The 17,552-nt window shown below is 38.4% G+C and overlaps 1 protein-coding gene across 1 annotated transcript; it reads left to right on the forward strand.

Moving 5' to 3' along the window:
- The first annotated feature begins 10,201 nt into the window (after positions 1-10,201).
- LOC133615782 (rhodopsin, GQ-coupled-like) lies at positions 10,202-15,525 on the forward strand. Its single transcript, XM_061974554.1, has 2 exons — positions 10,202-10,424; positions 14,672-15,525. Exons 1-2 carry the CDS (start codon positions 10,202-10,204, stop codon positions 15,523-15,525), a joined length of 1,077 nt encoding a protein of 358 aa, XP_061830538.1.
- The last annotated feature ends 2,027 nt before the right edge of the window (positions 15,526-17,552 follow it).

The following is a 17,552-nucleotide window of genomic DNA, read 5'->3' on the forward strand; positions in this document are numbered from 1 at the left end:
ATGCACTGTTTTTTTAAGTTGCAAGCAAGTGATAAACGCTTATTTAGTGAAACGAAAAGAAATGTAAAACCTCATCAATAAACATAAATTAAAGATGCATTATTAATCGATTTTTAATCAAATCTTAGCTCCTGAATCGTAATCGAATCGTGAGGTGCTCAAAGATTCCCACCTCTAGTAAGCATAGGAATGACACTTAATGCACCGACGTAAAAATAGTGTTTCTTCCTCATAAAAATAGAAGTAAAAAGTATGTTGCATTAAAACTACCAATTTATCCAAAACGTTACTAAAGTAAATCTAACAGATTAAATGTAGCATATTACTACCCACCAAGCAAGGACAATGCTGTGTTGCAACACACCTCCAAAATGACCACTGTCTTCCTAAAGAAGCTGAGGCTGAAGGTTAACGACTAGCCAAGAATAACCGAAACCGCAATGAGCATCCAAAACACAAAACATTCGCACTTTGGGCCCAATTTGGACAATTTCACTGAGGGTTGCACTAAATTTTGTTGCAAGCTGTTTAAAACACTAGTCACATCCACTGTGAGTGACCAAGCAGGGTCTGTTCAAGCTGTGCCCCTCCTTATAAGCAGATATGTGCTGTGCATAGGGCATACTTGCCAACCTTCACAAATTTTCCGGGAGATTTCCGAATTTCAGTGCCTCTCCCGAAAATCTCCCGGGACAACCATTCTCCCGAATTTCTCCCGATTTCCAGCCGCACTTAAGGCACGCCCCCTCCAGGTCCGTGTGGACCTGAATGAGGACAGCCTGTCATCACGTCCGCTTTTCTTTCATATAAATAGCGTGCCGGCCCAGTCACGTTAAAACATCTACAGCTTTTGGCGAGTGCACAACTGCACACACAACAAGAAGGAGACGAAGAACGAAGAAGAGACAGTCATGGCGACGACGAGTGAAAGGGAATAGAACGAGGATGGACAATTCAACCCTAAACTCACTCCTTTCCTGCAAATGAAATTTCACAGATTCTGCCTGTAATAGAGTGATCTAAGTTGTTTGTTGCCATCTCCTGGTGAATGTTGGGTATAGTGTTCTGTGGTTACTTTTTGGTTGGCCAACGGTTTACGTCGTATTGCGCACCCTGACGGCAAGTGTGGGAGTCGGTTCTGAAGTATGAAGTAAAGAGACGTAACTTCATCACCTCGCCTGGTTATTGACTCCAACCCAGAATATAACACTGCCCATACGTATGCTCCTTCAAAGGCTGTGCCACTGGCTGCAAAGCATTGCACTTTCAAATACAACAATGAATAGAGGAGTGTTATGTGTGTATATGTGTAAATAAATGAACACTGAAATTAAAGTATTTATTTTATTTATATGTACGTATATATATATATATATATATATATATATATATATATATATATATATATATATATATATATATATATATATATATATATATAATAAAATATATATATAAATATATATATATATAGCTAGAATTCACTGAAAGTCAAGTATTTATTTTATTTATATATATATATATATATATAAGAAATACTTGAATTTCAGTGAATTCTAGCTATAAATATACTTACGCTTACGCTGCTGCCCCCGCAACCCCACCTCGGATAAGTGGAGGAAAATGGATGGATGGATGGATGGATGGAAAAATATGACAGACTGAATGACTGAGCACAGCAAAGTGTGCCACTGCGCTTGCGCATTACGCACTTGCCTAGGCGGGGGAAAAAAGTATTTCACACGAATTGTGTTTCATTTAGACAATATCTCAATGATGTAGTCCCTTTACACTGTGTTCCTGTAAATGATGTACATTATCTCAAATAACTTAAGTATCCATATTTTGATTGGGGAATTAATATTTGAGCATGAAGATCTGGAATCGGCGGTATCGATATTTCAGTATCGATACATACATCACTAATGGTCAGCATTGCCTGCTCATTTGCATGAAACCAAATAAAACGTGTTTTGGAGAAATTGTCTCTCAACTTACCCGCCCCCACTGCCTTTTTCTGTCATGGTTTTATTAGCATGAGGGTGCTTGAAATCTAATCAGACAAAAGGTCAATTTGGTGGTGCATCGTATTGAATATTAATAAAAATGGCAAGGAATGGAACCTATGTTCTATTTTACTTGGGGGAATGTTCCTGTTGTAGAAAGGGAATATAACAGTCTTCTCCTTTTGCAATTGCAGCTTTGAGATAAAATAGAAATGACAGACCATAAAATTGTCCCTCCCATCAGGTGAAGTAATGGTAATGTTACCAAGTGCAAGCTTGGCATTTGTAGCAGATACATAGTAAAGAAATAGTATTTAAATAGCCATAAAGGAGAAAAGAGTCTTGCAAATCTGCGTCAGCACCAATTAAACAGCTATATTTTCGTTATGTGTCCCTCCATTGCTGGCAGTGTGGGTTAGTCAGTGATTACTGTCCTTTTTCATTCAGTCAAATCATTTTACTAAATTGAATAAAATCCTAGGTTTTCAAACTAATTTCTAAAAAAACCTTTCATATAATAAAAAATAAACTGGTAAATAAATGTAGTCCAACAGTGTAAATAAAGGACAAAAAAGTCCTCAAGGAGTTAAGAGTGTATACAAACATGTTGGATTTATATGTTTTTCAACTTTTTTTGCTCAAATAGCTTAATCAACTTCAGTCCTAAAGAAAAATGGCAAATATGTCTAGATTTGTATTCTATTTTATTTTAACGTTTTGAATATCCATTTGATCCAATTGTGTCAGTTTTTGTTTCCTTCTGAACAATTTGCACAACATGAGTTATTATCAATATAGTAAATGGATGGAACTTGATTGTCATTGCACTTAAAATGTACAACGAAATTACATTTTCAGTACAAACCCGTCCAAGAACAGACATACATTTACAGGGTAGACAGAACGGGAACACAGAACGAGTTCGCCCAGTAAAATGTTAGGGGAAAAAAGGAGAAAAAACCAACCGATTAGTACCGGGCCGCACAAGAAATAAAAAAATATATATGTTTTGAATTTTTATTTTTATTTTTTTATTAAATAAACATAAAAACCACAATATATACATTATATATCAATATAGATCAATACAGTCTGCAGGGATACAGTCCGTAAGTGCTAGGGTACTGGTGTGAAGATCAAGCTGTAGATATACAGTACATAACATTAGCAATACAATTCATTCTGGTGCATTTTTATTTTTGATAACAGTTAAATATCATCGAGACAAAAAAAGTCCCCATTGACTACCGTTATAATTCATATTTCTAACTGTACAGTCATTACACAACATATACATACATTCATTTCATTTTGAAAAAAAATAATCCACTTTTGTTTTTTTTACTGTTTGGATTTAAATGGGACAATTTTAGTCAAGTATTTCTCACAGGACTTTGACCCTGTGACTGTTTCCGGTGGGAGTGGGGTGGTACCCAGAAAGCACAATACATTGAAACAACGTTGATTATACATACATGTCCTTTAAAACTGACTTTGAAACAACGTTGCAAAGTCGTTGTGTTTGTAAATTGAGACAACGTTGCTGTGTAACGTTGGATCCACGTTGTTGGTTAGGAAATAACCAAATTTCAATGTTCAAATCCACCTCACAACCTGACTGTCATGTCTTTTGATCATGTTTTGTTTGGCTTTGTTCTGTTTGGTTTTTGTACACTTTTAGTTCCTGTTTTGTCACTCTCTTGTTTTGTGTCCATGCTGACCATTAGTTTCACCTGTCATGTGTTCGGACTCACGCACCTGTCATTAATCATGTCTTTATTATTTAAGCTTGTAGTTGCCAGGCAGTCGGCCTGGCGACATTACCATTGCTACCCCTGATACCCTTGATACCATAGTTCATGCTGATCGTTTCACGTCATCGTAAGTTTCTTTTTGGTTTCATGTTCATAGTTTCTGTCTTTGTGCTAGTTTTGCTTTCTTAGCCAAGTTTGTTCTCCGCCTTGCGTGCGCCTTTTGTTTGTTCTTTTTATAGTCAGAATAAATCATGTATTTACCTTCAAGCCATGTTCAATCCAGTCGATTTGCACCACGGGAAAACAATCCACGCAGTAATTTGTGTCACCAAAATCCACCTTCTGACACTGACATTGAATAAACGCTATCAAAAAGTATGTTCTTTCAACATTGCATTTGTGTTGTAGAAATTTGTTTGGGAAATGACCAAAACTCAATGGTCAAATCAACATCAGAACCCAACATTGATTAAACGTCGTCAAAAAGCATAAACGTTATGTTTGAGTTGCTCAACGTCAAGACCTAAGTCAACAAGTTCTCAGCTTTGTTTTAATGTCTTGTGCCTGCTGGGGATGTAATGACGTGATGACATAAGAGTCTATGGCGGCCATAACGCTTTAGAAATGCAATGAAAAGCAAAACAAATGATTAGAATCGCGAACCGAATTTCTTCTGTCATATTTTTTGTAGCGGGCAAAACCGTGTGTGCCTGTGTGCTGCACCTGTGGAGAGACATGTGCTGTAAATATAAAGATGTGTGTGTGTGTGAGTGTAATGGGTTGAGATGACTCAGTATTTCAAGAAACATTTGCAGAACATTCGGTGCTAATTTGTTGCATCTGATGAAAACACTTGTTTGCTTGGTCAGAATAAACATCTTCTTGCAGCTCGTGGGAACCAGCAGGCTGCATCAACATTCACAAATTGCAGCAATGTGTATTTCTATATGTATTTCAATATTAGGAAAAATCCAGGCCTGATATTTACAACAGCACCTCAGCTCTTTCACATTTACTATATGGATGATCACTCATGTTACTGCATGGGTTCTCTTCGAGTATTTCGGCTTCCTCCCACCTCCAAAGACACCTGGGGATAGGCTGACTGGCAATACTAAATCGTGAATGTGAGTGTGAATGTTGTCCGTCTATCTGTATTGACTTGTCCAGGTTGTACCCCGCCTTCCGCCCGTGTCCAGCTGGGATAGGTTTCAGCCCCCCGCGACCAGAAAATTAATGGATGGATGGAACTCATGTAATACACAGAATTGGATCAATGGGCATTCAAATGGTTATTTAAAAACGATGACATGCTTGCTATTTTTATTTATGACGGAGATTGATTATTAGATTTGAACAAAAATAGGTGCAAAAAAATATGAATCCAAAATGTTTTTATACACTCTTAACGTTGTCCTTCAGCTACAATGTTGCTGTTAAATGAAGTATCTCCAGAGGGTCGTAAAACACTTCAGACACTCTAAAATCTACGTAATTTTAACATGAAAACTTAACTTATTTATTAGCCTCAGTACTTACGTAGGTACCTAAATTTGCCTCTACTCCTTCGTTTATTTTTGTTTTTGAGATTTTTATTACTATATCTTATGTGTCCTTTATGTGTTCCTTGTACTGTGTGAATTACACTACAACTAGATTTACAGTATATTACAGTCCTATGGAACAGAACATGTTTGTAACGCAAGGACCACCTGTTACAAAGGGCTTATCATTACCTGTTATCTAAGCTTATGACGTTTATCCACTATCCTTTCATACACTTTTCTTTTTGTTTAAACCAGTGGTTCTTAACCTGGGTTCGATCGAACCCTAGGGGTTTGGTGAGTCGGGCTCAAGGGTCAAGAGGTCAAGACACACCCGACTCATCGTGTAAATAACAACTTCTCCCTATCGCCGTATTACGGATATGACAACAACAGAAGTCACACTGATTTGCAGGTGTGTAATTTGTTGTGAGTTTATGCACTGTGTTGGTTTTGTTGTTTGAACAGTTGCACGGTTCATTTTGTGCACCAGTAATAAAACATGGTAACACTTTAGTATGGGGAACATATTCACCATTAATTAGTTGCTTATTAACATGCAAATTAGTAACATATTGGCTCTTAACTAGTCATTATTAAGAACTTATTAATGCCTTATTCTGCATGGCCTTATTATAACCCTAACCCTCTAACCCTGACCCTAACCCTCTAACCCTAACCCTAACCAAATAACTCTAAATTAAGTCTTTGTTACTTAGAATATGTTCCCCTAGTGTCCAAAAAACTCTAAATTAAGTCTTTGTTACTTAGAATATGTTCCCCATACTAAAGTGTTACCAAAAACATATAACTTTGTCTTGAATTTGAAAAAAACAACATTTTACTTTTCACTAAAGAAGGGTTCGGTGAATGCGCATATGAAAATAACAATTTAATTTCAAACTAGTGAAGTAGTTCCAAAATTACATATTTTTACTTTAGGAGTTCAGGACAAGGGCCTTTAAAATATTGTTGTTATTCTTTCTCCTAATTGCTTATGAATATATGAACCATAACTAGTGTCATCTCTACTGGCACAATATTATCAATCTGCTGTGAGAGGTTTACAAAGCATGTGTAGCTTCTTTTTCTAGGTATGAGGTATTCTACAATTATTATATTATGACAATTGGCCAACATTTGCAGGGAAGTTGCGATAATTGTACAAAAGTGTGAGATCAGACATACAGTAATTCAAACGGATTACTTGAATGCAACATTGTACAATTATGGGTCTGATACTGCTTACATTTATATTTATATTTAGTAAACAAAAAAAAGACTGAACTTTTCACATTTTCTCCTGTGTTTCAAATCTTTCAATACGCTGTTAATTGACAGGAATATGTTTGGTTGGGTCTGGAATCTACTTTTTTTTCCAGTGGCTGTGGCACTGACTAAGAATGTGAAGAAGAATATGCAACAAAATGCATATTGCAAGAATTTTTTTTCACATAAAAATAATGTTAATATATCTTACACATGAAAAAACGAACGTCATTAAAAAAGAAAAAACACTGGCAGACATCAAACCGCATCAATTGAATACGTTTTAAATCAGCCCCTTAAGTCATCCAGCAGCTATAAAATTATAAAAGGATGTTGCTGAATAGACGATATGTCTAATATTTTTATTTTTAACAGTTGAAATATGTTGAGAGTTGACACACACATGTAGGACGGAGGGTTCTCTGTCTATTGTCTGTCTTTGCAGCGTCCTCTCACACTGCCGTGTTCATAACTGTGTCAGTTTTCCACATACTTTTCAGACGTGGTATATTAAAGCGCAAATTAGAGCTACCAAAACGGAGATGAGTGCTGATAAATCACATTGCGCATGCTGTATAATATATTTGCATGTTTTCCTCCCAGTATTGTGGGGCGTTTTGATGATCAGCAAATATTTTGCATATTAATGAAGACAAAGACGCCAAATGGATTGCACACCTTATTCTGCTCACATAACTGACGCAACTCACTTTGCACATGATTAGTAGATCCGTTGTGTGTGTGCTATCAAGTTTGCACGTTTTAGTACACGCAGAGTCCGTTGTGCCAAATAACAGCTTTCAGATGCTCCAAAATCTGTTAGTCCACAAAAGCAGCATTCTGTTGGTAGAACCAGTCAGAAATTGTCTCCATACAAACCTCTGTTGGACCTGCTATGTATATAAATGGAGAAAGTATTTGTATTTAATCTAAACTAGGGCTGTCAAAAATAATGAGCTAACTCATGTGATTATTCACAAAAAAATGTTTGCATTATTCGTGCAAATGCGCAGATTAATCACACAATTTATTTTGACCTCACATGCTCATTTACCTTCACCCAGGTGAAGGTAGCAAGGGTTTGGTACATGGTCATTGATCAGGACAATGCATACTTCTGTCACGTCGTGGTCGCATGGTAATGCGCAGATCGTTCTCCCAAGATGCAGACAGAAACTCCGGCGGCAAGGTGCAGGTAAGACAATGATTTATTATCCATAAATCAGTCAGGACACAAACAAACAAAACAAGCGTGCCGATAGCACAGCAAGCTAAGGAAATAGCTAACCGCAAAGCTTAACATAGAAAACAAATGGCAACGCTTAGCTCAGGAATCAAGAGGTAACGACGTAACTGTTGCATTGAGCAAATAAGACAGGAAAAACAGGAATAAGTGGCTCTCTGATTAGTGCCCGGGGGCAGGTGAGCGTCCGGAAAACTAATCAGAGGTAGGGGAAACTAATCAGCACCCGTGGTAACCAAAAACATACAAACTGTGCGGAAAACAGAACTGAGGGAGTCAAAAACTGAACAAAACATGATCCGGGCAACCGATCAAGACAACTTCAGTGCAAAAATGAGTGAGGAGACTGTAACTGCGTGTGCTTTCTGGCAAACAGGATTAAAGTGAATTTAGTTAAAAGTGTTACCAAGTTTAGAGCAAATAAATGATGTACATTCAAGTAAAACATAAAAAAAATGCTCCTGCATGAAATGATGACAATAAAATTGAATTTTTGTCAAATGTTGGGATCTTTCTTTAAGTTTAGTTATATTATGCAATGAGTAATAACCTGTCATTAATAATGATGATTCCAAATGTAAAAGTGTGATTAAATGTAATCATTTGACAGCACCAATCCAAATACAACAACAGTAACATAGCAGCTCTTTGGGTTGAACTGCACATTATCGGACCCTCAGGACGAACACAGGACACAGGGTCAAATCTCATTAAGATGAGTGCACTCTCTAGCTGAACAAACAAAAATGATCTGTTTTGTCAAGCTGAGCCAAATTACACAAACTCTAAAACCGGCTATGAGCTATTAGAATTTGAAGTGGAATTCAGCATCAGATGCAAAACAAGAGGAATGCAAGGGGTTTGCGGGATATTAGTTTACTGCAATGAAATAACCCAACCTGTACTGCTTTGTGAAAATGTGATTTTAATGGAACTAATGTCACCACCTGCTGTCACCTTGTGGTTTGTATTCAGTTTTCCTCTATTGGTGCAGTTGACCTTGTATTTTTACTTAATTTCACGTTCCCCTTAGAGTTCCTGCATTCCCATTGTGGGCGGAGTTGTGAGACGTGCACAGCTGGTTCTATTTAAGCAGCACCTTGGCAGTTCGGCGATTTCACTCCTCGGCTCTCCACGCCTGACGTCTTCAATGCCTCGTGTTTCTGGCTACTTGTGATCCTGGCCACTCCCGGTGCCATCCAGCTTGGTGTCGACTTTGGAGCAAGCACGTCTTGCAACTCCGACCCAAGTTAATTTTATTTTTGTACATAGCAGTTTTTGGTTTTTTTCATGGTGCACATTTAGTTTTCTCCTTTTTGCACCGCACTCATGCGCAGTGTTGGATTAGTTACTGAAAACCATTAACTAGTTACAGTTACTAGTTACTTTATTTCAAAAGTAACTCAGTTACTAACTCAGTTACTTACACCAAAAAGTAATGCGTTACTGTGAAAAGTAACTATTTAGTTACTTTTTTTAAAGCTCCCATTAATGCCCTTTTATCCTTCATTTCAGTACTGTTATTGCACTGGAGAATAATACAATCTGTTGATCAACTTGACATGCATTTTTATTTTCCTTTTAACATAATTAATGAAAAACAGTGCAACATAAAAAGACATTTCTCCTTTCTTTAAACTTGGACCAATGACCATTAATAAAAAACAAATTAAAGTGCAACATAAGAAGGCACATCATTTTCCTTGAAACATAGGTGGTAAAATAAAGCCTGACATCTGGAGTGATGATGCTGTCTTCCACACTTGGAGCCATGGATTGTAGAATCCTTGTTTTCAGTGGCAGGATCATTGACACAGATGGTGAAGTTTCAGTGCTCAGTAGAGATGTAACACTTTTGAGGGGTTTAAGCACCTGGAGGACCTCCTCTGCCACTCTCACATCATCATCAGAGAGGGTGATGATGTCTTTGACATTTGTTTTCAGGGTCTTGTGGGTCAATGCAGAGTATGTAGCTGCCTGCTGCTCCAACATATCATAAGTGGAGTTCCACCTTGTTGGGACATCATGTATGAGCTTATGAGTAGGCAGCTTTAGCATTTCTTGCTTTGTCTTTAGCACATGAGCAGCTGTTGTGTTTGGGTGGAAGTAGGAAACCTCCTTCATGATCCTCCCAAGGAGGATTGACTGAGATGTGATGCCAAATTCACTACATGTGCAAAGCACCTATTTGTGGTCCCAGTCCTGCCTCATTCACTGCATTTATTTGATTTTTGGCATTATCATGTGTGACTGGGATATCTAAAATTTTACTCTAATAATATTCATGTCTGATATATTTCAATAACAACAGGATTTTCTCTCATTATAGCAAGTTGTTTGCTGAGTCACCCCACCACAGCAGGGTGAAGCAATCCATGGTGGGACATGACGACTCTGCCTCTCAACACCTCAGCAACTTGTGCAGAACTTGAGTCAGGACAGACGACAACCCCTCCCTGTACGCTTTGTTGCTGTGGCCTGGTCAATCGCACCTTGGCTGTAGGGTTCATGGTCAGCCTGGCATTTGCTATCGTGGTTGGCAACATGATCACTCTTACAGTCTTCCTACAGACAAAGCAGTCCAGGACACCTCAGGGATATCTAAAAGGTGGCTGTTGTAGGAACCCTACCAAATGTACATGTATAATATTTGTGTAGTACAGTACATGGTGTTATTTTAGCAAATTGTCAAGTAATTTCATATATAAACATTACAATGTCATTAACAGTGTTTAAGATGTTGGACAATGATACTGCATCTACAGTCATGGTCAAAAGTTTACATACACTTGTGAAGGACATAATGTCATGCTGTCTTGAGTTTCCAATCATTTCTACAAGTCTTATTTTTTGTGATAGAGTGATTGGAGCACATACTTGTTTGTCACAAAAAACATTCATGAAACATATTGCTGGGTATTGTGGCCAAACAGCTCAATTGTTGTTTCATCTGACATCACATGGACAAAGATAAGACCTTCTGGAGGAAAGTTCTGTGGTCAGATGAAACAAAAATTGAGCTGTTTGGCCACAATACCCAGCAATATGTTTGGAGGAGAAAAGGTGGGGCCTTTAATCCCAGGAACACCAAGCCTACCGTCAAGCATGGTGGTGGATGTTTTATGCGCTGGACCTGTTTTGCTGCCAATGGAACTGGTGTCATGATCCGTGATCCGGATCATGTTTTGTGTTTTCTGTTAGTGTTGGACTTTTTAAGTTCCTGTTTATGCACCTCTGAGTTGTTACCATGGCTATGTATTTTCACCTGCCTCTTGTGTTCGGGACGCTCACCTGTTGCTAATCAAGAGACATTATTTAAACCTGCCTTTGCCAGTCAGTCGGTCTGGCTTCTTTGTTTGTGTCACGCTTCTGTCACGTGCGGGTCGCATCTATATGCGGGGTCGTTCTCCCAGGAATGCAGAACAGACAACTCCGGACGACAGCATGAGGTAGGAGATTATTTATTTATCATAAATTATAGCTTAAACCAAAAACAGGATACAAGCAAAAGGAATGTGTGCCGTTCGCACGAGAAGCTAAATAACCAAAACTTAGCACAGGAAACAAGGAATACCCGACGTAACTGTTGCATTCGCTAACAAGGTAGCCAGACTGAGCGTGGCGAGCAAAGTGAATAAAAAGCTCTCTGATTAGTGGTTGACAGCAGCTGAGCGTGGGATCACTAACCAGAGGCAAGTGTACCCAATTAATCCCCATGGTGACCAAAATAAACCCAGGAGTGCACAAACAGGAATTACGAGAGTCCAAAACTAACAGAACATAACAAAAACATGATCCGGACCACTGATCATAACAACTGGTGCTTTACTGAGAGTAAATGGGACAATGGAAAAGGAGGATTACCTTCAAATTCGTTAGGACAACCTAAAATCATCAGCTCGGAAGTTGGGTCTTGGGCGCAGTTGGGTGTTCCAACAGGACAATGACCCTAAACACATTTCAAAAGTGGTAAAGGAATGGCTAAATCAGGCTAGATTTAAGGTTTTAGAATGGCCTTCCCAAAGTCCTGACTTAAACGTGTGGACAATGCTGAAGAAACAAGTCCATGTCAGAAAGCCAACAAATTTAGCTGAACTGCACCAATTTTGTCAAGAGGAGTAGTCAAAAATTCAACCAGAAGCTTGCCAGAAGCTTGTACCAAAAACGCCTTATTGCAGTGAAACTTGCCAAGGGACATGTAACTAAATATTAACATTGCTGTATGTAAACTTGTGACACAGCAGATTTGGTCACATTTTCAGTAGACCCATAATAAATTCATAAAAGAACCAAACTTCATGAATGTTTTTTGTGACAAACCAGTATGTGCTCCAATCACTCTATCACAAAAAAATAAGAATTGTAGAAATTATTGGAAATTCAAGACAGCCATGACATTATGTTCTTTACAAGTGTATGTAAACTTTTGACCACGACTGTATGTGGTGTTTATGTTCAGAAGTTATACCCTCATCATGGCATTCATTTTGGGCCCTTAAAGATTTGCTTAAATTAAATTATTCAATGATTGGAAATAAGAATTTAATCCACAAATTTTAATTTATTCTGGATTTTCTCTCATTTATATAGGGTCAAAATTATACAGGCTCAAATATGAACACAGTGCTACCTTGGGATGCGAGCTTACCGGTAATTGGTTTTGTGATGCAGCTCGTACCTCGAAAAACACATATTGCGAAACAGCGTCACTCATGGAAATGAATGGAAATCAATTTAATTGGTGCTAGCTCCCCCACACCCCAAAAACAGCTCAATTTTAACTTCTTAAAATGCCTTTAAAAAACAAAAAACTTTTGGATAAGAAATATTGTATCAAAACAATACAAGGAAATGCATTACAAACAACTACAGCAGTTTTATGAAGTAATGTGATAATGTACAGCATTTACTTTGGAGAGTGAACTTATTGAGATGCAGGTTTTGGGTTATTAAGAACACATAAACACATGTATTTTAGTGCAAAATGACAAAATTAACAATAAAGTAATGGCCTGTGGGCACCCCCTTATTTCTATCACAAATACCTATATATATATATATATATATATATATATATATATATATATATATATATATATATATATATATGTATATATATATATATATATATATATATATATATATATATATATATATATATATATATACCTAAATAGATGGCGTGGCGCAGTTGGGAGAGTGGCCGTGCCAGCAACCTGAGGGTTCCTGGTCCGATCCTCACCTTCTACCAACTTCAACACGTCCTTTGTGTCCTTGAGCAAGACACTTCACCCTTGGTCCTGATGGGTCGTGGTTAGAGCCTTGCATGGCAGCTCCCGCCATCAGTGTGTGAAAGTGTGTGTGAATGGGTGAATTTGGAAATAGTGTCAAAGCGCTTTGAGTACCTTACGGTAGAAAAGCGCTATACAAGTATAACCCATTTACCATTTACCTCTGTCAAAAGATGGCAAACGCTTTAATTGTCATTGTGCCCAAAAACTACAACAAAACATGTTTACTATCGACTTCCCCAAGACAGGACCAGAGGGCTGTGTGTAGGAACCCCAAACTGGGTGGCCCCTGGGTTCAGCCCAGGCAAGCCCGTGCATTAAGGTAGGCCTGGTTATGTGGGGATGTAGTTTACGTGCCTAAAGCCGGAAGAGGGTGAGACATAAAACACCCTAAAACAGTATGGAAAATTTGCATCCTCTAGGCCAGTGTTTTTCAACCACTGTGCCGCGGCACACTGTGCCGTGAGACACAGTCTGGTGTGCCGTGGGAGATTATCTAATTTCACCTATTTAGGTTAAAAATATGTTTTGCAAAGCAGTAATTATAGTCTGCATATCATGTGTTGTTGTTGAGTGTCGGTGCTGTCTAGAGCTCGGCGGAGTAACCGTGTAATACTCTTCCATATCAGTATGTGGTAGCCGGCAGCTAATTGCTTTGTAGATGTCGGAAACAACGGGAAGCAGCGTGCAGGTAAAAAGGTGTCTAATGCTTAAAACAAAAATAAACAAAAGGTGAGTGCCCCTAAGGAAAGGCATTGAAGCTTAGGGAAAGCTATGCAGAACAAAACTAAAACTACAAATTAAAAACAGAATGCTGGATGACAGCAAAGACTTACTGTGGAGCAAAGACGGTGTCCACAAAGTACATCCGAACATGACATGACAATCAACAATGTCCCCACAAAGAAGGATAAAAACAACTGAAATATTCTTGATTGGTAAAACAAAGTAGATGCGGGAAATATCGCTCAAAGGAAGACATGAAACTGCTACAGGAAAATACCAAAACAAGAGAAAAAAACACCAAAATAGGAGCGCAAGACAAGAACTAAAACACTACACTCAGGAAAACAGAAAAAAAACTCCAAATAAGTCAAGTACACCTACTTTGGGACAAGAGCTATAGTAATGTGTGCTCGGTTATGGTTTAAAGTCATATCCAACAATTGCGACAACAACTTTTTACTGTCAACTGAGTTTCTTTTTTTAATGATTTCCACTGGTGGTGTGCCTCCGCATTTTTTCAACACAAAAAATGTGCCTTGGCTCAAAAAAGGTTGAAAAACACTGCTCTAGGCAGCCACGTAAAGGTTGCAAACTGTTCCTTTAGGAGCCCAAAATGAAAAAAAAACATTCACACTAGTGACGAGTGCATGTAAGCTTCTGACAGCAACTTTGTTTCGAAATGTATGCTGAATGCAAAATATTGCCACCTTTTTTATCCAGGTGGGAGCTTGAGTTGTCAAACCATTATGCCATTTAGTGTTCTAGGGTAGACTTGTGCTGTTTCATCATAAGGGGATCTAATAACACAATATGTGAACATTCTCCCTTTCTTTGACAGTGTCTCTGGCTGTAGCCGACATGATGGTGGGTGTCTTTGTGGTCCCGTTCTCCATCTACACTGAGGTGTCACTAATGGTAACCAACTCGCCTCCCAGTTGGTATAAGCGTGGCTCCACTTTCCTAGGGGAATGGCTACGCTCTTGGCAGCCCTGCATGCTGATTGGCCCCGTGTTTGCCGTGTGCACGTTTGTCTCCATTACCACCATCTTCCTCATGACCGTGGAAAGAAGCGTGGCCATCCTGTGGCCTCTCCGCAAGGACACCTTAGTGACACGGAGACGAACTCTGCTTCTGGTCGTGCTCTCCTGGACTTTCAGTGTTTTGCTTGCACTGGCGCCCCTCATCTTTAGCAGCAACTTCACTCTGGAGTACGACGAGTGCAGTCGCATGTGCATCTACACCCCCTTGAATCCCCAGTTATCTGCCAATAGCCATGTTTTGCTGTTGTTCCCAGCATTTGACTTCACACTTCTTAGTGGCACATTAGCCGTTAACATTGTGTCCTTCACCAGCATTCGGCGTTACACCAAAATGCGTGAACTTCTCTCTGAGACCAGTCCAAATGGTGGAGGCTGCTGTAAAAGACCCACCCTGTCAGATATCAAAGTTGCAAAGACAATCTGCATCTTAACGTTGACCTTCACAGCGTCCTTCACTCCTATTGCAGTGTTTGTACTCGGGAACGTGGTCGGATACACCTGGTGTAACTTTTCCTTTATCGCTTTCTGGATCTTGGCATGTAACAGTTGCTGTAATGTAATAATCTATAGTGTGAGAGACCAGCGCTTTAGGAAGGGTGTGACCCTGCTCTTCCAGCGAGAGCACTCGCCTCCTCAAGGTGAGAAGATCTGAGGGACGAAAATGTGTCAGCTTCAATAATGCTATTGAACATTCAGTGAATAATTGGTACATGGCCCTCATCAGGGGGTGCTAAAGTTTATTCCAGTCTCTAAAAAATCGCAGGGCATATATAAGCAGACGATCAATCACACTCACATTTACACCTGTGGACGTTTAAAATGTCTAACTATCACAACATGCATGTCTTGGGAATCTGGGCCAAAGCCAAAGTACTCGGGGAAAACAACATGCTCTCTACACAAATATTTGCCAATTGCGATTTTAACCTGAATTTCCTGATTGTAAGGCAAACCACTATTCCATTGTGCTGCTCAACTTCATAGCAAAGCCTATTAAAGGACCTAATTAATACTGTAAACTTTGTTTAATAGTTCTGGGCCTAAAAACTAAATCTTGACGTCAGCAACAGTAAGAGCTGGTGTCCATTTCCGTATACTCTCTTATTGCATAGAACATGTTTTGGTTGTACAAAACCCAAAACCAGTGAAGTTGGCATGTTGCGTAATTCGTAAATAAAAACAGAATACAATGATTTGCAAAACCTTTTCAACTTATATTCAATTGAATAGACTGCAAAGACAAGATATTTAATGTTTGAACTGAGAACTTTTTTTTTTTTTGCAAATAATCATTAACTTAGAATTTACAGTTTTTTCCATTTGCTTACACACAATTTTACTAACTGTGTCTTTTTTCAAAAGGATTTACACACTTTTCCAAACACTACATTTAATTTTCTTAAATCCTAGATTATTTGCAAAATGACACACTTCGGTCAAAACATATTGCCGTTCATCAAAATAGAGCAAGCATTTGTAAAAATGCAGTTTTATTGTCATCTCACTCACACAGACTTCAAATGATAAGACACTATTGGAGTGAGTTACACAGAACAGTGATAAATACAAAAAAAAAATGTAAAAAACATTATTTTACTATAAGAAATCACAAGTTTGGGGCATTTTGCCCAACCTTTTTAGCATAAGTGATGAATGATTACTGTAACTTGACCAAATATATTGGCAAATCCAAAGCAATCGTCATTGTTTACTTTGAAGTGGGCCTATCGTAAGGACCTAAAGAGAAAGTAAAAATATCCTGTAACGGCTCAACAATGATGCTGCAAAACTGAAAATATGTATTTTTACCACAGTCAGGTAAAGTAACATATCACAGTAGTCAACAATAACATGCAGTACAAATTACAATCTGAGACAAATAAAAAGGTTTGACAAAAATTCTGAAGATAAATAAAAATTACAGCATAGAGTATAGGCTACATGTGCAGATTTAGGCAACAGCAAGGTTTGAAAAAAAATCTGGAGATAAAGATGTGTGCATCACAATCCTAGTGTGTGTGTAAAGATTGAAAACGTGTGTATCACAATCGTTATCTGTGTGTTAAGTGTGATATGTGTGTAAGATGGGAAGGCGTGTGTAAAGCATTGTGTGTAATATTTCGCAAAAACTGTGAAGCAGAGTCTATGCCTAATATTAGGCAAGTCTGCAAAGTGGTTTAGCTTACTGTGTGTAGACTTTGTTAACTGTGCGAAAATTAAAAATGTAGTGTGTAAGCAATCGGAAAAACTGTAATGGCAGCAAACACAAGATTCACCAACACAGATGTCCAGAATACTGTGGCATTTTGCGATGAAAACAGACGACTTAATAGCTGGCCACCATGCTGTCCCAAAATGTCCTCCACAATCTGTGACGTCACCCACTGACGTCATCATACCGAGATGTTTTCAGCAGGATATTTCGCACAAAATTTAAAATTCCACTTTAGTAAGCTAACCCGGTCGTATTGGCATGTGTTGCAATGTTAAGATTTCATCATTGATATATAAACTATCAGACTGCGTGGTCGGTAGTAGTGGGTTTCAGTAGACCTTTAAAAACACTTTCTGCATTAAGACATAATTTTTTTATTGCGACCGAATAAATTACAGTTTGTTGGGTTTTTTTGTTTTTTGGCTTTTCCCAAAAACTTAATTTTCTGCATGTTTCGTGGCCAG

The sequence above is a fragment of the Nerophis lumbriciformis genome, linkage group LG15 (assembly GCF_033978685.3).
Source record: "Nerophis lumbriciformis linkage group LG15, RoL_Nlum_v2.1, whole genome shotgun sequence".
In the NCBI taxonomy this organism is placed as follows: domain Eukaryota; kingdom Metazoa; phylum Chordata; class Actinopteri; order Syngnathiformes; family Syngnathidae; genus Nerophis; species Nerophis lumbriciformis.